The following is a 21,708-nucleotide window of genomic DNA, read 5'->3' on the forward strand; positions in this document are numbered from 1 at the left end:
GACTCAACAAGTTTGTATTATTTAAACCAGGTCTGCAGTCATATTAGACCTAACATATGCAACCCGAATGCCTAGAAACTGCGCATCTTTATCATAAAACACTGCAAATCCTATTAAAAAATAGTTTTATTCCCTCCAAATTCACATACCCCAAATCCATGTCCACCCCGTTTAAATGCTGCACATTTCCCACTCATATTCACCATGCATAATAATATAATGTTGATATAATGCTTTATGTCTAATTTGCACAGCAAGATTTCAATACTAAACAAATACAAAAACACCCCATAAACTAACCACCCCTAGTTGCTATTCTATCCAATCGTTATGAAATTATTTTTGCGACTCAATGAATTGATGGATTTAGAAAAAATAAATTACATAGGGTGATAATACTCACTTCTGGTATGTCCTCCGGCACCTATAGTGGGAGTAAAAAGATGAAAATTCATAAATGAGACAGCAAATTAACAAATTTTCAATTATTTATTGAATGAAGGACATTCATATGTGGGGTTGATGATTCCGAGCAGCACAAATGAAGAAGGGTTCATGAGGAGTCATATAGAGTTATATGGGACCATATGGAGTCATATGGAGCCATACGGAGTCATATAAAGCTACATGGAGTCATTTTAACCCATATGGAGCCATATTTAGTCTTATGGTATCAAATGGAGCCTTATGGAGTCATATGTAGCTATATAGAGCCATATGAACTCATATGAAGCTAAATGGAGTCATATAGAGCTATATGGAGCAATATGGAGTCATATGTAGTCCTACGAAGACATATGGAGCCATATTGATGCATATGGAGTCCCGTAGAGTTATATGGAGCTGTATGAAGCCATATGGCGCTATATAAAGTCAAATGGAGCCACATGGAGTCATATGGAGTCATATGGAGTCATATGGAGTCATATGAAGTCATATGGAGTCATATGGAGTCATATGGAGCTATATGGAACCAGATGGAGCTATACGGAGCTGTAGGGAGTCATATTGAGCCATATAGAGTCATATGGAGCAATATGGAGCCATATGGAGCTTTATGGAGTCATTTGGAGCTCTATATAGTCATATGGAGTTATATGGAGCTATATGGAGCCATATTGAGCTATATGGAGTCATATGAAGCTATATGGAGTCATATGGAGCTATATAGAATCATATGAAGTCATATAGAATCTTATGGAGTCATATAGAGTCTTATGGAGCCATACGGAGTCGTCTGGGGCTATATAGAGTCATATGGAGTCATTTGAGACTATATGAATCATATAGAGCTACATGAAGTGATATGAAGTTATACTAAGCCTTAAAAACTCCATAACGGAGCCTTCTTAATTTGTGTCGTTCGGATATCTAAATAAAATGCAGTTATAGAACTCACCTTTCCCATCCACGACAGCGACAATATTGTGCAATCACATTTTGTATTTGAATTTTTTTCGAAATGTAAATGCATTTTTGCGGACCTTTTTTTGCTTCACTTCTTGCTATATATATTTTTTGCTTATTTATTTTACACCTACTTTTTAAATATATTTAAGCTATTATTAACAACATTTCATGCACTGCTAAATTTATCATCATCATTTTTATTGTTTCTGTCTTATAGCGATTCCAATGCGATTCTTGTGTACTTTCATTATTTGATGTTGCTAAAAATAGACCAAAAAATAAAACAAGAATTTCATATTAATTTTTATTTCCTTTTTTGTTGCATTGCGTCGCGTTGCTGTCAAACTTTTTTTTGTTTTCAATTTCACGTAAAAGTAAATTTTTTTTTTGTGGGTTTGTTGTTTTTCCCGAGTGGCTGTGCATGACAGATGATATTAATTCGGTGGGAAAAATCAAGTAAATTTGCAATGTGTGATTTTGAGTATCAAAAAATACAATTGAGTGCACTTAGGTTGGACTAAATGAGATTATTGGCACTAAAAAAGGCAATTGAAATTTTAAAAAAAAATAATTGCAACTTGTGAAAAGTTTTATATTTGATGTGCCACGAAGAGAAAATATATAAAAATTTGTTCAAATTTATTTTTATTTATAGCAAAAAAAGAAAGTTCGTCATAAATTATTTTTAATCATTAAAATGAGCAGCAATGAGGTCAAAATAAAGTGATGAAATTTATATTGATATTGAGATGAGGATTCTTAATTATAGAGAGAGATCGGATGATTTCTTGGGGTTCAGGGGTGTAGCCAGGAAGGGTACCTTTGACCTGGTGAGCCTCCCTTCTAAAACGTTTTGGACTATTTGCTATTCAGCAAGATTCTTTAGTTAGATTCTAATATTTGCATTTATAGATTCAATTTCAACACTATTAGACAAAATTGCAAATAGAGTCGAGTCGACTTGAATTGACTTTAGTCAATTTAGACCGAGTAATTTATTATATTGACTCGGCAACTTAAACCAATTCAATTTAGAGGTTTGCTTTAAGATGAATCATATCAGAAAGTGCATTTCGTCGTAAAAAAATACTAAAAATTCAACATCAGACTAGACTGACTCGATTTTCAGCCTAAAATTGATGATATTCACCATTAGCCAGAGTTTAGTTGGCATGGTGCCAAATTTTCGGCCATTACTACGCCGTATACTTTACAATTCTCTTAAATATCCTCGAAAAGTACATCAATAAAGTTCTGTTTAATTCAAAAGACCCAGTTTGATCCAGCTTATGCAACAAACATCACAAACGATTAGTTAAGAATTCAAATTTGTTCGATTAAATCTGGATAGATACTCATGCTACCCATTTTCATATCTAACATCATATCAAAAAGTAGTATGAAGCTTAACTGGCTGGCTTTACGGTAGCAGTATTCAGCTAAAGAGTCAGATGCAGGTGCCCTTAAAAGGAAGGCTTGGAACACAATTGATATGTGTACGTAGCAGCTTTAGTAAGTAAATATGAATATTCAATAGCAGATGTCGAAGTTGAATTGGATTTTATATGGAGTCGAATTGATTTTTCCATTCGAAATTCGAGTCGATTTTGAGCCAGAACTCGACTCGAATTTTGTATGAAAAAGTCGACTCAAGCTGATTTGACTCCATACCAAATCCGAGTTAACTTCAAGCTATGTTCAACAACAATTATCATTACCGATATTAATTTGAATGCAATATTAAATAATTTAAACCCCTAATAAACAGCTTTACAGCATTAATCCAATGTAGCACTTTCACAAATATCTGATTCTGTAAGTACAAATCGGTAGCTTACCAAAGGATTAAAAACACTGATTAAATTACACAAATCCTTCATCAAACTTTTGAAAAAAACAACCACCTAAAATCGCATCCAAAAATAATTCATTTTCACTTGTAAAAAATCATTTTTTTTATTCAATTTCATAGCAGTGAAGGTGAAAACACAATAAACAGTCATTCCATATGTACACAAACAATAAATGCTAGATAGATATTGTATAGTACAAGTTGTATTTTGATAATATAATAGAATAGTACATGTCAATGTGACATTTTTTTTCTGTGCAATTTCTGTACGAAACAATAGAAAAAAAATGATAGAAAAAGAACTTGTGTTTGCGTTCTAAAAATAGACACACAATTCATTGACAATAGACGCTGAGAGTCTATCAATTCTCTGTTGTGAACAAGTGAATTGTGGATTGGAAATGAATATTTGTGGATATCAGAGTGTGGCGGTCTCAAAAACGACCGTTAATTTCTTTTAAAATTCAAATTTTTTTTGACCGTTACTTTTAATTTTCTTTGTAACGTAAATTTTTATTTTAAAATAAGTTGAGTTCAAAATGTTCGAATTTTTCGACAATCTAATGTCGAAAAACTCGAACTTGAGACGGCCACACTCTGGTGGATATATTGGAAATAACAAATTGGGGATTTTTTTGATAATAAATATTCCTAAATCCCATGTCGACTGTTGGAAAATTAATTGGATATGGCTCAAAATACACTTTCATCTTCACAGTTATACAGGCACACGTGTACACTTCATTCGCTCTTCTTTTGTAATTTGAGAAAATTTTTTTCAACAATTGAAATTTGTTTTTCTAATTTTTATTTTGCAGCTTCTTATTGTTCTGGTCGTCTTGAATAATTTCTGTTTTTTTTTTGACACAAGCATGCTACTTGTTGATCTTGAAAGTTTAGTAAATTGAATTTGTATGGTCGATGATAATCTAACTTAATTAGAATGGACGATGGACAGTGAATATAATGAGTATGGAGGGATGGTCAATGAAAGGATTTTCGAGTTGAAGGAGGTTTAATTGGGCATGAATAAATTTTTGAATTAAAAGATTTGGGATTTTTGTAAGATTTTTGTTAAAGGCATGTGAGGATGTGAGCACTTTTTGTGCCAAAATAAAGTTGAATTTGTGATTTAAAAGACAGAAAAATGTAAACTATAATTTAGAAGATGCTCAGATGCTCTTAAATGGAACGGGTTAATCAGAAGCCTGTCCACTTGGTCTCTTAAATTACTTTGTGCTTATCTAGCGGCGTAAGTGTTTATTAGTGTTAAGTGAAAGGCTAATGCTCCATATGTTTAAAAGTAAGCAGTAATAAGCACCCCAGTTAATATCCTAATGATAATTAAATTGTCCGAGCAGGGTTCCCAAAGCTCAAAGTCGACTCGACTCCACATAAAATTCGATTTGACTTCAAATTCTGGTTGTTCCAAACCCTAACAGACAACGAATATCCTCGTGAGTAATTCCTTAAAAATAAGATTGTTCAACTATTCTGATTAAGTGTTCTCTTAAGCATGCTTATTTATGAAGACGAACATTTTCTTTGTATTTTAAAGACAGTCAATAGAGCATGCATAACTTCATCGTCGACTAATAGCTACTCGTCAATAATACATAATGGTGTCTTTACATTGTCATGAAAGCTGTTTTCAATCCATTTAACGATAAACAAATTAGATTGACAGCTTGAACTTTGAATAAACTGAGAGACAGAGATTACAAAAGTTCATCTTTCAATTCAGAATGCTATTTTAAACTTATGTAGATGTTCATATGTTGACCATCTCATGGTTCCATGAGTTCATCGTCATTTATCACAAAATTTTTCCAGACAATCAATAGCAATGTATCATCGGGAAAGCGACAGTGGCGTTGTTAGTTAGAATATCATACAGTTGACTTGAAGGACATGATTCAATCCTAGGGAAGGTCTTAACCGGCAAAAATTCGACTTTACTTGTACCTGACTTCCTTAACAAGCAAAGAACATGTTTCCGTGGTATAGAAATTTCTCTATGGTACCCAAAAGCGATCTTTTTTAACTACCATAGTAGAATTTCTATACAACTAAAGCATGTTGTTTGCTTGTTAGGGAGTCAAGTCCAATTTGGGTATTTTTTCACTGTTTTAGTCACGCCAACTCGATTTGTTACACAAATCTAGGTAAGTTTAGTTGTAAGGAAACATTAACATACTCTGGGCCATGCAGCGAGCAGATTTGAGGAATAACAATCATCCTTTGGATAAAACACAAAACAACAACAAGCCTTATTTTCATTAGAAATCCAATTAAGTTCCCACATGCTCAAAACCAGGTTCAAAACCTTTTCTAATGAAGTAGAATTTTCCCAGAAAATTTACTTCTGAAACACATGACATCTCAAAGAAGCTTTGAATCTCAAACAAACCGCATCAACAAGCCTAACAGGAAGTGTATAAATAACATTTATTTTCCAAGAATCTCCGTTCCTATCACAACTTTCCTCCCATGCAATGTATGTAATCTTCAATCAATTAACCTACATTTAGAAATTACTTTTCCATACTTCAAAAAAGAGGAAAATTCATTCCGACATTTCCGTCATCATCTTCACTGAATATCGAAAGGTATTTCCGTGGAATTTTTCATTTGACTTCAATAAACAAGACTCTATTTTCGTATCATGCAATTTAATAAAAGTTACTTTTGCATACCATCTATGTCTATTGACTGAAGTTCATTGTATTTATGACGAGAAAATCTAAACAGAACAGAAATGAGAATTGAAAGCACTCGGATGTACTAGAAAAAGTTTCATTTTCTGTATTATTTGGTCTCACAATGTAATTTTAATCCGTTGCTCAGGTTTCTTTGTGTTGTGGGTAAACATATAGTCATTGAGAGTTGGAAAACTTTTTTTGTTTTTTGAAAATGAGATTGTCTGGGATAAATTGTTGGAGTTTGAATTGATGTGGATGTAGATTGACTTTGAGATGGAAAATTCTGGTTTGAATGTGCATTTTAAGGATTAAAATTGGATATATTTAGAATTTTTGTATACTGATTGACATAAGCTGAATTGACGTTGGCGAAATAAGCGAAAAAGTTAATTAAAAGGAACCAAAATTCGACTTGTCATTTTTTTGGATAAAATTAGGGTTTTCAGGGTTGCTTTGGGGACACAATTGCACTCTTCACTGCTTGACTCAGTTTTGAGCTGCTCAAAAAAGCAACCAAATCAGACTTTTTACTGCTTCGGATAGAACCAAGGGTGTTTAAGGACAGTTAGATGACACCACAATGCTTTTAACTGATTTACTAAGCACTGAATAGCTCCAAAAAGCAAAAAAATCCAACTTGTACCTTTACATAGAACCAAAGGTGTTTAGAGTCAGTTTGGTGACACCAGAGTGCTTTTTAATGTTTGACTGAGCTCTAAGCAGCTGTGATACAGTTGAATCAATTGCCAATTAGGATTTTAGTGCTTCAATCTTTGCAGCGTATCCTAATGTAGCTTAGAACACTTCTGAAATATTATTACGTCTAAGTAGATTTGTTAGCTTTTAATAAGCGTTGCTGAAGACAAAAACCATACTTTCTAGTCTAGAGTTTAGTATCTCTAAAGTTTCACTGTACACTTAGATGGGAAGTACACTTAGATGGAACCGAAATCGCACACGGCATATGTTTCATTGGACAAACTAGTGTGCCACAGTTCACAGTTTGAACATTACTGTTCTAGACTTAAAATTGACTTCAAATAGACAACAACTAGGTTATGGCTATGTAGGATATGACTAGAGAATATCCTAAGATGTTGTTGTTGTTGATCCTAAGATACACTAAACATTTACCTATTAAATCACCTCCCAAACAAATCTCATCTAAATCAACTACCTTACATGCTCTTACATAACAAAAGAATGTAATCTCTCTCCCCAACCATCCATTTCCTAATCTACGTCAACAATTCGTGTTCTTATGCAATTAACTATTTTTCTACATTCAACAAAATGTTCATTCATCCTCCACCTCAATTAAGAAATTCCTGTCTATTCATCCCTCCCTTTCTTTTTCGTATTAATCACATAATAGGCCAACAATTCTCATTACTTACTTAAAGCTTTTTCTCACATCATTCATCTCTTGAGCACATAAGAAAGTTTACTCACAACCTCACAAATGTTAATCATCGTTAAAAACGTAAGCTGACTTATTCACCGCATACAATAAAGAGAATAATCATTAAATCTACTTTATACGGATGTGTCTTGGCATTACGAGTTTGATTAATGTAATGAATATCAAATTGAATGACTTTGGAAGTCATTCGTGAATGATGGGTAGGATTTTGAGGAAGGGTTGGGTTAGTGTGACTGTATTATGATGGAATCGTCCACCAAAATAAGCTGAGCACTATGTAGCATCTACTTTAATAGGGCAAGCTGAGTAGTGAAAGTAGCTAACTCAAATCGAGTGCGAGGAGCACAATCTTAAGGACGAGCGGCTCTATGATGTATATATACATAGCTATAGTCATAAAAGTCAACTGCACAGGCTGAAGTAGACGCTCCAATGCGAATGGTACAGTATATTCGCAATATATTCGCAAGAGCATTGTCTAAGTCACCGAGTTGAAAGCAATACCTGCAAATTTTCGGTAGGTATCGTGACGACTGTTCATGACCCATTTATAAGTCAAGCAATGATATTTCCCATAACATTTCATTCAGAACACGCAACAATCTCATGACTAAAGACCAAGAAAATCCATAAAATCTCCCAATTCTAAAACACCCGTCACTCACGGACGACCCCCCCAATCACAAGATTCAAAGATTGATTGATGCGTGGCTAGATAGAGCGTAAAATTCGTCATTTAGTTGGCTATGGGCTGTGTTTCATTTCTTAAGGCTCTCTCTTTTATAGATGCTTAATATATCTTTGTGATGATGCTTTTGTGCTGCTTTACAATCAATCAATTCCAAGAGGATTGAAACTTTTGTGTGTGACATTAAAAAGGACAGAAAAAGTTTATGTGCATGATCAAATGTTTTTGCTCTTTTGGGTCTTGTGATTGAAATTTTCGTGAAAAGATGTGATCAATTTTTTTTTGTGAACCTTAAAGACTGGCTGGATTGATTGGATATGTTTTGGATGTGAAATGAATTTTAAATTGGATTAGCAAATTTTTTGAGGAAATATTCTTGTGTTTTATTGAGTTTATAGCTGTCAATTTGTAAAATTTTGAGGAAATTGGATTTCAAGTTTAATAAATGATGATTTTGTGCCCGAGCCACATAAAACCATCAAAGGTTTTCCAGAAGTTAGGTTAAGTCTTGACATTTGTGTCGCTCTGAGAATGACAGCTCGCAGAAGACCATAGAACTATTAGAAGGAAGCTGTCGAAAGAGACAATTTTGCACTTGGCATTGATAATTGTCAGACAAAAGCCAGCTTTAGGCGTCATCTGTTATGTAGCCAAGGATCATAATTGATATGCACGACCAACGAAGTAAGTAATTAAGATTATGAATAACAGAAATAATGAGTTAAGATATCATTGAATCACCGGCCTGTGTCAATCAGGACATTGACACTCTTCATGCGCTTTTTTCCAGCTCATATAAACTTGGCGTCACACTGCCTTGGGATAAGATTTTAAATCGTTTCTCCCGTCGCTTGGGTGACTGCTAAATTCTCGAATTAAGGACTTGACGTAAAGTTGCCCTAACAGCACCGGACTGATGGACTGATTTCAATCCATTTATGTTTCACTGCATTGTGCTTCTCGGGTCTTCGCCATGTTTGGTGTCAACACTAACTAATAGCCTTAAATTTACAATCCTTATTAAGAACTTCAAGCCAAACACAGTATATTCTCCAACTCATAGCAACAACTCCCCTCTTACCGTTCAAATCAATTACAAAAGGATCTCATTTGTTTCCTTAAAAAATTTCAACACCAGAAACAATTTTCCTTAATGAATTCATTTAATAAAGCCATAAATAATTAATGGCTCCAAATTTCAATGCTTTAAAGATTACTAAGCAAATGGTTGCCTTGCCATTTATTATCATTGATCGTAAAAACTTAGAACCACATCTTCTTGCCATCGAGCCAAAAAAATTCAGCTCTTAATTATTCAAACTTTAATTAACTTTTTTATGGAAAAAGAAAAAAGCTTTTAGCATAAAAATTGCAGTGTAAAAAAATCGTGAGGAACTGTTTCGCTTCAATGCCGAAGCTTGTCTAATTGTTATGTTCATATAGCGGAATGCACGTACGCCCTGTTGAGCATCTTGTTTTACAAAAAAACGTTGATAACGAATCTATTAGAAATTCTACATGGAAACAGCACCAGCACCAAAAAAAACTGGGTAGATAATTTTAGAAATGTGTTAATTGAGTTTTTGGTTCCGATTATTTTTTTTTAGGTACGGAGAAGTTTTTTGCCATCCAGAAATGCAGCACAATTTAATTAGAAAAAAAATGTCAGATCAACGTCACTCGTGGGACAATAACATTTAGAAAATGCATTAGTTGACATATTGCAACGAAAAAAAATATTTATCAAGTGACTAACATGCTGAACACTCATGTGTATGTCATTTTATAGCACAAAAGATTCCAAACATGTCTAGCATTTAATGTCAACAACTGAAAATCATAATTTACATTCTTTTTGTGTTCACATTCTTCTTCTGAAGCTGTTCATACAGACTATGATTGCTGTAGTGCGATAAAAGTCAGATCGTAGAATCTATATATAGTCAGACATAGAGGATTTCCAGAAGATACATATAATTTTGTGATACAGAGGACTGTTGATGATAATAAAGACTAAGTGCTGTCGTCTTATGGATGAATAGTAATTAAATGCAATGTTATAGTATTAAAAGGAAGTTGACTGAGGTCGTTCAACTGATTAAGGAGTGTTCGGAGCTTGTTTAAGGGATTTTGAATGGAATTTTGCAATTTAGAGTTAAAGTTGAGTCAGGGCATTAACCCGAGTGGAACAGGACGTGATTTGTCTGCTGTGCTTCCAGATATGAATTGGAAAGTTGTGTAATTTTGCCATAAAATGTCAAGTTTATGGCTAGACTCATAGTTGACTAATTGCAGTCTGTTCCACTTGGTACCTGATCAGACAATGAGCATGCTCACCTAAATGAGCGTGCAATTGAGAATTATCAATCAATATAGTCGAGCATGCTCTATTTTCTGTGCATATTCAATAGCATGCTCCATGTCTGTTCAGACTACACGAAGGTCAATCATCAAAAATATCAGGCATTGCCAATATAATTTACAAAAGCACAGTTTCAATCCACCTAGTCCAAAAACATTGAATTTATCTCCCAATTTCCATAAATCAAACATTCCAGCTACAAACAAAATTCAATTTACATTTCTTCAGCATCACCCATCTAAGCCTTAACATCTCACACAGAAAACACCATCAAAATATTGTTTTTATCTAATAAGCTCACATGAATTCCGGACGCAACAATCCATTAACAATCCCTTTTCCGACATAATTCCATCAAATACGTTTTTCGCCTTTTCCTTTTGCTTTCTACCGAGCAAAATCTAAATTAAAAAAAGAGAAAATCCTGAACCTATGCTTTGGCTTGTATATGGGAAAAGAATGGAGAGATATAATCGCATTGTTCTTGAATTTATGAATAATGTAATTGAAAATGAAAGAAAGAATAAGAAATTCTTAAAGCTTTTGTGCTTCTTGTTTGCATATAATTGTAGATATTTCTTGTTATTAGTTTGTTGCTTGAGGCAGAGCTTCAATTTTTATATTAAATTGAGGAAGTTGAGAAGTGTTTTTCAGACAATCCTGGATGGTATGAATGATAATGATGTTGCCATGGCGTAGAGATGGTAGTATAGTTTTTATGTAGCAAATTAGAAGGGATTTTACAGGAATTTTGTGAGGAAAGAGTGCTGGGATTGACTTTAATTGAACGATAATGGTAGAATTTTGACAATTTTTCAGGTAAAATGACAGGTTCTGGATAAAAATTGACAGAAATTGGCAGAAAAATTCAAAATTCGACTACTGTCGTGCAACTTAGGGTAGTTTTCACCTTTTTTTGAGCCATTCGGCAATTGTCGTGCATTTAAATGGAGTTTCCAGCCAGTTTTTCTCGTAAATGTCTTCAAAATCGTATGAAATTGCTGCGAGCTTGAACGGACAAATAAACGTTAGAAATAGTCATCAACTGGATGTTTACTTGCCATTAACTAGTTAAAGCGTGTTTTTGGCCAATCGCGGAGAGTTTAAATCAATTAACGAATTGAAGAATTTGTTCAGTTTAACGATTTTGGTCAAATTAGGTAATTATTTGATTTTGCAATATTATCCACTCGGGACGGAACAGAATCAAACTGACGAAGGGTAAATTTGGTCGGTTTTGTGATTTTGGTCGTATTTGCTCATTTTCATAAGTTAGATACCCATTGGCTCTAAGTATACGACCGTCCTGGCGCTGATTCGTCAATATTTGAATGAGAAGCAATTGAATATGCTCCATGACACTCTACCTTGGCGAAATACGATCTCAGCAAATGATGAATCCAACATAATGAACTTGGAGCGACTTGACAATCTTATTCAAACAAATGAACGCTTTCTTGGATGGAAAACTTCATCTAATATTATTTTACAGTTCACAATGTTAACCTAATGCAGCTCAAAACCAAAAAAGGAATTATTCCATTCGGAAGCATCTCCAATAACAACCTTTGTTACACACTTAACATCCCCTTAAAGCTTCTGTGACAATTCTAACAAAAACATTCATATCTTATCATATTACAGCACAATTCCCTAACGACAGATTCACAAATCTTACATTCCTCATTCTCAGAATTACAGACTTTAACATTAGGTAATGGAAAAGTTTTTTCTCTGAGCTATTTCTGCAGAAATCATAAAACATTTGATGATTTTCACACGAAAAGTCCACCTGGAGTCTACTACTCTGATAATTTACTTCCACTAGCAACCAAAAAACAGTTTATACTTCATTCATCATAGCTGAAAAATATCCATCATCACGTTATTATGATCATTTCAACATTTTACTGTCTATAAATAATTTTTTGTTATTCTCATGAGTTCCAAAATAAGTTTTATTGCTTATAATTAGCGTCTGAACATCGTTTGTCCATTTTTTCCGTCTCTACTTTAGTAAGCATAAACATTTAAAAAAATGCACGAAGCAAAAAATATCGCAAATTTCATTTTTATATTCTACTACAACCGCTTAATGTTAGCGGAAGTGAGAAAGCGTAAATGTTGGAAGGAAACAAGTAACATAAAAGAACTATTTTCGACTAATGGAAGTGCTGTGACGCATTCTCAAGGACGCAAATGTGGCTTTTTTATTAGTTTGTGTTTGATATTGCATTTTTCCGCAGGAAATTAAAGGTAAAGTTGATTGTGTGGTAGATTCTTAGGCTTTTTATTGAGTATTGACTTAATTGTAGGTATAAGAGGAAGTGGAGTCTGAGGAAGTTTATTAAGAGAATGTATATTGAGTTATTATACTCAAAAAGGCAAAGTTTATGCTTTTAAGAGGTTGGTAACTTTAAATATACTAAATGAGCATGCTTGTGAACGTTGCTCTCAACATAGTCAGTTATTGAGGGCACACTCTTTGTACAATCTACTTGGAACTTTCTCAGATTCGATGAAATCCGCAAGATCTGAGCTGATCCGGATAAGATCAGCAATAGATCTATTATGCTATATTATGGTAAATATTGTGAAGCTTTGACTCATATTCACTCATATTATGTTGCAGGGACAGAAACACAAGCTTGCTGCACAGTCCTTGGATGGAATTTTCAAGGGAAACGGCAACCAGAAGCTCCAAATGTTGCTTGGAAGCACCAAACAATGATGAGGTGACAGAGCCAGCCACAGAGTCAGATGAAAAGCCTTTTGTTGTAACCTGAGCTCCACATAGGAACATGGTTGCAGTAAATAAGTATTTCGTTGACCTAACTAGCCATCACACTTAACTCCTAAGAATTTGTCATTTTTCCAGTTCATGCTCAGTGACAGAAAAACAAATCAATACCGAATATGATTCTAAATTCAATTAAAATCATTTACAAACACAATCCATACACGCATAAGCCTTAATAAAAACTCAGTAAAGTGTGTTACAGCTCATGTTTAAAAGAGATTATTAAGGTTTAAAGCTGTTTATGCAAGCAAATCTGACAGTTTGATACCCACATGCGACACATGTATCAGCTTTACCATTTCAAATCTTAGTTCAATTGAATACAGCTGTTGCCAGGATGTGAGATCATATGGAAATGGTGAAATGTAAGTCTTTGGATTATGAAAAATGGAATTTAGATTCATAAATGTGAGTTTTAGAGTGTTTGGTGACTTGGAGACCTTGAAAATGAAGTTCTGGGACTTAATAATCTCAAAATAAGGCTACAGAGTTTACAAATTGAAGATATTCTTCACGAATTGTCAATAAAAATGTTCAGAAATCAATCCTGAGTAGCACAAATTGATAAATTGATCAAAGATCCGGTCTTAGACCGGCGTGACTCTGTTTTGATGTTGGATTCAGTTTTAAGTCGGTTCCAGTTCAGCGTGACTCTGACTTGTAGTCCAATTCAGATTAAATCCTGCCCAAGACCGGCGTGACTTTAATTTGGTGTCGGATTCAGCTAAAATCTAATTCGAGGTAAGCCTAACTCTGATTTGATGCCAAATTCGGTTTAAACCCAGCGTCAGGCCAGCGTGGCTCTCGATTCTTGATCGATTAAGCTATTCGCGACAGGATTTTCCATTAACCTTGAAATTTCCAATCATCATCAACTAAATTGAGCATATATCCTCACCCAAAAAAAGCCATTTACTTCCCTAATCTTTACAATACATCACTTAATTATCTCAACCATAAATCATACACAAGAATAAGTATTAAAAATTTCTCTCCATTAATCACTGCTGATGTAAAAGCTTTCCAACATTAGCATTAATGCTTCCCCCGAAAAAACTGTCTAACACATGCAAGTTAAAGCATACAAATATGGCATATGTATAGATAAATAAAAAAGGAACAAAGAAATAAGAGCGGATGTATGAATAGACAATATGCCGCTAGCGATGCTTTGTTCTGCGATCAAAAAATTGCGTATGCTTAAATTTTCATTTTCATGTTACATTGAGTTCACAAATTTTTGCTTCCTTTTTTTGTTGTTGGAATTCTTTCATAATTGTAGTCAAAAATGGAGGAAAAAGAGTGGAAATTGGATTGGAACATGAAGAACGTTTTCTTTAAAAGTGAGGTTGAGTGAGTCTGCAGAAATTGGGTATGGATAATTACTGTGAATTGAGGTAAGTCAAGGGTCAGACACTTTATGGGTTGGACTAGGGTTGGTATTGTCTGGAATGAGTATGATATTGGTCAAATTTGTATCAAATCCTACCCGAACGTTACATATTGGAATGTTGAAACCATAGCGACTAGGCAGCAGTGTACTTAGAACTATGTGACAGGAACTTGACAAATTTGATAGTTTTTATCGATTAGCTGCCGATTGGCAGCTAAGTAAGTATCCAGAAGAGCACACGGCGTAGAAATTGATGAATATTGAGCTTCAGACCAAATTAGCTCTGGCATCAAGCCGGATTTTATTGAATCTGGCATGTGACTAGAGTTATGCTGAACTGGGGCCAGATTTTTGGCCATTTCTAAGTCATGTGACTTTTGGGTTAATTGCCCCTTCGTCACCGTTTTGGTACGATTTCAATATGTACCAATCGGGCTAAATTCTAATCAGTCCCTTAAAAACTCAATCAATTCCCAAAACCCAAACAATCTTCTCATCAACTCTATCAATGTCCATAACATAATCTCCAAAAAAAAAAACTTTCAACCTCAAACATTCAAACTTATTCAGAATAAATTGTGATCATGCTAAAAATACAAGATATCACTTGAATATATCAGATTTATTATGATAAGATGGAGAGGATTTATATGAAACATATATCGAAGTCGACAGAGACAAATATTGGGAATTTTCTAAGTCTTAAGGAATTGAGACATTATGAATGAACTTGTTTAGGTATTATGATATAACCAAGATACAACAAATATGCTGTATATGTTATAATATGTTAGAAATTGATAGAAATAATTCACAAGGCGATGAATGTGCCTACTGGGGATGGACATATTTGAGAAAAAATTGAATAATTACTGAAGGCTCAAGGATGTGAAATAATTGAAAGAATCTTAAGATATTGCAGTTTCTTAAGCTGCAAGCTATTGCAGAATCTTAAGATATTCTTAGAGACCCTACCATACCTATCTAAACAGCACTAATGCAATTTTGATGCAATTTTTCATTCTAAGAACCAGAAATTCCCAACAGACAATAAGCATATTCACCTAAATGAGTGGGATAGAAATTTGCAAAACCTTCCCGTTTGATGCCTGGCTCTGTAAGTTTTGCTGGATCACAAATCATGGAAGTGTGATACCTCGATTTTTTTCTTTTTGTTACGAAATCTGCTTGCAAATTGCCGAGCTATGGACTCCCATTATGAGTAATCGAGTTTAACAAATTCTAAATATTAAAAACAGAGATAGAAACAATCCATGGACATCTAGGAATCTTCATGTCTCGATTCCAATTTGAAATCCAATCTCGAGAATCAACTTCCGTGCTGTAAATTGCTTGTATATTTGCTTTATTTATTAAGAAAATTGAAGAAAATCTTCAGAACAATCTTGAATATACTGACAATTTTCTCATCAAAATCGTAGCATTTTTCTCAATAAATTAATTCCCATAGCACAGCGGCTCCTCATCATTTTTCAACATATATATAAATTTTTTACGCTAAGCTTTACTCTCACTTTGTAACAATTTTGTTATTTTTTCATATTATTTTACTCATTCACAATCAGTTTTCTTTTCGTCTTCTTCTTCTTATTATTTGCTTTTCTTTCATTTTCCACATTTTTTCACGATACACACATCAAAAAAAACTAATAATTTTTCTCTCTCTCTCTCTCTCACTCTCTCGTTCCTTCTCTCATTTCATTGAATATTTTTAACCTTATGGGACACAAAAATATTTTTTTTTTTTGTTACTTAATTTTTCTATTTTTTTCAGACTTGAAGTTTTTATTTATGCGTATGGAAAATTGGATGGAAAATGTACACAAAAAATACTTTATAAAAAAAACTTTTTAAAAAAACCTCGTTTTTCGCGTAGACTAAAAAGCAAAAAATAAATTTTATTTTGTGTTGTAGAGAAATCGGTTAGAAAGTTGAGACGACAGATGACTTATAAACAAGTACCTTGATCTTATCATATAGTTCTACAACTTAAAACGAGGGCGCAAAGCTTTGATGAAGTTCTGTTAACAAGCGCCCTCGTTTTAAGTTGTAGAACTATACGATAAGATCAAGGTACTTGTTTATAAGTCATCTGTCGTCTCAACTTTCTAACCGATTTCTCTACAACACAAAATAAAATTTATTTTTTGCTTTTTAATCTACGCGAAAAACGAGTTTTTTAAAAAGTTTTTTTTATAAAGTATTTTATTTTCAACTTTTTAGTCAAATGATTACTTAATTTAATATTTTGATAATCTTGGAACATGTTTGAAGGTTTAAGCTGTACCGATAGGCCAATCTTTGCTTGGAATAAGTTTGAAGAACTAAGCTAGACCGATAGGCCAAGCTTCGCTTGGCATAAGTTTGAGGAACTAAGCTGTACCGATAGGCCAAGCTTCGCTTGGCATAAGTTTGAAGAACTTAGCTAGACCGATAGGCCAAGCTTCGCTTGGCATAAGTTTGAGGAACTAAGCTGTACCGATAGGCCAAGCTTCGCTTGGCATAAGTTTGAAGAACTAAGCTAGACCGATAGGCCAAGCTTCGCTTGGCATAAGTTTGAGGAACTAAGCTGTACCGATAGGCCAAGCTTCGCTTGGCATAAGTTTGAAGAACTTAGCTAGACCGATAGGCCAAGCTTCGCTTGGCATAAGTTTGAGGAACTAAGCTGTACCGATAGGCCAAGCTTCGCTTGGCATAAGTTTGAAGAACTAAGCTAGACCGATAGGCCAAGCTTCGCTTGGCATAAGTTTGAGGAACTAAGCTGTACCGATAGGCCAAGCTTCGCTTGGCATAAGTTTGAAGAACTAAGCTAGACCGATAGGCCAAGCTTCGCTTGGCATAAGTTTGAGGAACTAAGCTGTACCGATAGGCCAAGCTTCGCTTGGCATAAGTTTGAGGAACTAAGCTGTACCGATAGGCCAAGCTTCGCTTGGCATAAGTTTGAAGAACTTAGCTAGACCGATAGGCCAAGCTTCGCTTGGCATAAGTTTGAGGAACTAAGCTGTACCGATAGGCCAAGCTTCGCTTGGCATAAGTTTGAAGAACTAAGCTAGACCGATAGGCCAAGCTTCGCTTGGCATAAGTTTGAGGAACTAAGCTGTACCGATAGGCCAAGCTTCGCTTGGCATAAGTTTGAAGAACTTAGCTAGACCGATAGGCCAAGCTTCGCTTGGCATAAGTTTGAGGAACTAAGCTGTACCGATAGGCCAAGCTTCGCTTGGCATAAGTTTGAAGAACTAAGCTAGACCGATAGGCCAAGCTTCGCTTGGCATAAGTTTGAGGAACTAAGCTGTACCGATAGGCCAAGCTTCGCTTGGCATAAGTTTGAAGAACTAAGCTAGACCGATAGGCCAAGCTTCGCTTGGCATAAGTTTGAGGAACTAAGCTGTACCGATAGGCCAAGCTTCGCTTGGCATAAGTTTGAAGAACTAAGCTAGACCGATAGGCCAAGCTTCGCTTGGCATAAGTTTGAGGAACTAAGCTGTACCGATAGGCCAAGCTTCGCTTGGCATAAGTTTGAAGAACTAAGCTAGACCGATAGGCCAAGCTTCGCTTGGCATAAGTTTGAGGAACTAAGCTGTACCGATAGGCCAAGCTTCGCTTGGCATAAGTTTGAAGAACTTAGCTAGACCGATAGGCCAAGCTTCGCTTGGCATAAGTTTGAGGAACTAAGCTGTACCGATAGGCCAAGCTTCGCTTGGCATAAGTTTGAAGAACTTAGCTAGACCGATAGGCCAAGCTTCGCTTGGCATAAGTTTGAGGAACTAAGCTGTACCGATAGGCCAAGCTTCGCTTGGCATAAGTTTGAAGAACTAAGCTAGACCGATAGGCCAAGCTTCGCTTGGCATAAGTTTGAGGAACTAAGCTGTACCGATAGGCCAAGCTTCGCTTGGCATAAGTTTGAAGAACTAAGCTAGACCGATAGGCCAAGCTTCGCTTGGCATAAGTTTGAGGAACTAAGCTGTACCGATAGGCCAAGCTTCGCTTGGCATAAGTTTGAAGAACTTAGCTAGACCGATAGGCCAAGCTTCGCTTGGCATAAGTTTGAGGAACTAAGCTGTACCGATAGGCCAAGCTTCGCTTGGCATAAGTTTGAAGAACTAAGCTAGACCGATAGGCCAAGCTTCGCTTGGCATAAGTTTGAGGAACTAAGCTGTACCGATAGGCCAAGCTTCGCTTGGCATAAGTTTGAAGAACTAAGCTAGACCGATAGGCCAAGCTTCGCTTGGCATAAGTTTGAGGAACTAAGCTGTACCGATAGGCCAAGCTTCGCTTGGCATAAGTTTGAAGAACTAAGCTAGACCGATAGGCCAAGCTTCGCTTGGCATAAGTTTGAGGAACTAAGCTGTACCGATAGGCCAAGCTTCGCTTGGCATAAGTTTGAAGAACTAAGCTAGACCGATAGGCCAAGCTTCGCTTGGCATAAGTTTGAAGAACTAAGCTAGACCGATAGGCCAAGCTTCGCTTGGCATAAGTTTGAGGAACTAAGCTGTACCGATAGGCCAAGCTTCGCTTGGCATAAGTTTGAAGAACTTAGCTAGACCGATAGGCCAAGCTTCGCTTGGCATAAGTTTGAGGAACTAAGCTGTACCGATAGGCCAAGCTTCGCTTGGCATAAGTTTGAAGAACTAAGCTAGACCGATAGGCCAAGCTTCGCTTGGCATAAGTTTGAGGAACTAAGCTGTACCGATAGGCCAAGCTTCGCTTGGCATAAGTTTGAAGAACTTAGCTAGACCGATAGGCCAAGCTTCGCTTGGCATAAGTTTGAGGAACTAAGCTGTACCGATAGGCCAAGCTTCGCTTGGCATAAGTTTGAAGAACTAAGCTAGACCGATAGGCCAAGCTTCGCTTGGCATAAGTTTGAGGAACTAAGCTGTACCGATAGGCCAAGCTTCGCTTGGCATAAGTTTGAAGAACTAAGCTAGACCGATAGGCCAAGCTTCGCTTGGCATAAGTTTGAGGAACTAAGCTGTACCGATAGGCCAAGCTTCGCTTGGCATAAGTTTGAAGAACTAAGCTAGACCGATAGGCCAAGCTTCGCTTGGCATAAGTTTGAGGAACTAAGCTGTACCGATAGGCCAAGCTTCGCTTGGCATAAGTTTGAGGAACTAAGCTGTACCGATAGGCCAAGCTTCGCTTGGCATAAGTTTGAAGAACTTAGCTAGACCGATAGGCCAAGCTTCGCTTGGCATAAGTTTGAGGAACTAAGCTGTACCGATAGGCCAAGCTTCGCTTGGCATAAGTTTGAAGAACTAAGCTAGACCGATAGGCCAAGCTTCGCTTGGCATAAGTTTGAGGAACTAAGCTGTACCGATAGGCCAAGCTTCGCTTGGCATAAGTTTGAAGAACTAAGCTAGACCGATAGGCCAAGCTTCGCTTGGCATAAGTTTCAAGAACTAAGCTAAAGCGATAGGCCAAGCTTCGCTTGGCATAAGTTTCAAGAACTAAGCTAGACCGATAGGCCAAGCTTAGCTTGGCATAAGTTTGAGGAACTAAGCTAGACCGATAGGCCAAGCTTCGCTTGGCTTAAGTTTGAAAAACTAAGCTAGGCCGATAGGCCAAGCTTCGCTATGAAAGAACACAAAATTATCAAAAAAAAAGAAAATGCTGAAAAAAAAGACTGCTCATGCCTAGACTTGAACTCATGACCTCATGGTTATTAAAACCTGTACTCTAACCATTATGCCACCACGACTTATTATTTATAATAACCATTTGGTTAAATTCATAATATTAATAACAAGTATTGATTTGATATTATTATTATAATTAATATTATTATCAAGAAATATATATATTAGCTTTAATTTAAATTTGATTTCTAATAATAAAGGAATAGTTTTTTCGATACTTTCCATCATGAGGACAAAAACGTAAAATTTTATGTGAAAATGCGTGATGAAAAATATTAAACTCCAAGAAAACATTGGAAAATAGCTTAGAAAAGTGTGAAAATGGAAAATTCTATTTTAAAACATTATAAATTATCAAAAAAGTATGAAAAAGAATTAAAAAAGTACTTCAAAAAAAGTTGGAAAATTTGAGACTTGAACCCTTGACCGGCTCTGAATTTTATAAAAATTATCTTTTTAAGGGCTACGTAAAAGTTACTTACGTAAAATTTTCGTAATACGTAAGCGTTTTTTTTAAATTAATTAATTACACCATAATTAAGCAATATTGTGATTAACTAATGCTTGAATATTGCATTGTCATCGAGAATACACATGCATGAAAAATTTCAGCTCGATTGGAGTAGTAGAAGTGGTCGAAAAATCGATCGCAAGATTTGAACAAGACAAACAAACAGACAGACAAACAGACAAGAAAGCAAGTTAAGAAAAACGAGGTAAAAATGTTTGTAGGAGGAAAAACTTTGTCCCGCGACTAATGAAAATCGATTTTTCCACACTTTTTTTCTTTCTTTTTTGCTTACTTTTTAAGTTAGAATAATAATCCAGAATGGCAAAAGAAAAATTTTTAATTCAATTAAGCCATAAAATGAAGAGTTTTTCAATGACTTTGAATATGCAAATTTATTGATAGAAAAATTAAAATTCGTGCCAAGAAAAACAACAAAAGGATGAACAAATTTTTGCTCATCAAACAAAGATTTTTTGGCAGCTTTTAATTTGTTTTGCTGCTCATTTTCATCACGAGAAATTGCAATTTATAATTTCACTTTAAATTCACCTCAATTTCATATCCAATGGAATTAACTAGAACTGATTATTGCAAATGCACTTTTTTAACAAAATAAATAAATAAATAAAAAAAAATCCTTATTTTTTTGCTTTCCTTTCGATTAGGAATAAGCTTTACTACGATTCGCTTTTATCCTCGACTTTTTCACGACTGACTGTATAGTCACCAAACCATCCCTTTTTTCTCTCCGTCTCTCAGTGAAAAAAAATTCACATTCTATCGATTTTTTACTTTCAAGACTGTTCCTAACGTGAGTTTGTGTAAATATTTTATATGACAATATCTCTCTCATCGGATTTTTGGAATGATGTGGAATGTGGAACCGATGAAAATTTCAACAACCTGTCGGCAC

The 21,708-nt window shown here is 35.3% G+C and overlaps 1 protein-coding gene and 1 long non-coding RNA gene across 3 annotated transcripts in view; one reads left to right on the top strand and one right to left on the bottom strand.

Moving 5' to 3' along the window:
• Tusp (WD40 superfamily protein Tusp) overlaps positions 1-21,492 on the bottom strand; it is a 58,697-nt gene extending 37,205 nt beyond the window's left edge. The window contains exons 1-3 of one of the 2 annotated variants that reach the window (XM_070651942.1): positions 21,345-21,492; positions 1,400-1,670; positions 404-424 (exon numbers count right to left, since the gene is read on the bottom strand). In XM_070651942.1, the coding sequence (XP_070508043.1) occupies positions 404-424; positions 1,400-1,474 (96 nt within the window). In that variant the 5' untranslated portion in view covers positions 1,475-1,670; positions 21,345-21,492. Of the gene's footprint in view, positions 1-403; positions 425-1,399; positions 1,671-3,248; positions 3,307-21,344 lie in introns of those variants that run through there. The other variant, XM_070651944.1, reaches the window with a different exon arrangement.
• Positions 10,273-13,879, top strand: LOC139099525 (uncharacterized). Its single transcript, XR_011545317.1, has 3 exons — positions 10,273-13,255; positions 13,316-13,602; positions 13,657-13,879. It is a non-coding gene; the product is annotated as an uncharacterized lncRNA (long non-coding RNA).
• Positions 21,493-21,708: the final 216 nt, after the last annotated feature.

This window comes from Chironomus tepperi, unplaced genomic scaffold (assembly GCF_022539635.2).
Source record: "Chironomus tepperi strain 1889 unplaced genomic scaffold, CSIRO-AGI_Ctep_v1 contig_472, whole genome shotgun sequence".
Lineage (NCBI taxonomy): Eukaryota > Metazoa > Arthropoda > Insecta > Diptera > Chironomidae > Chironomus > Chironomus tepperi.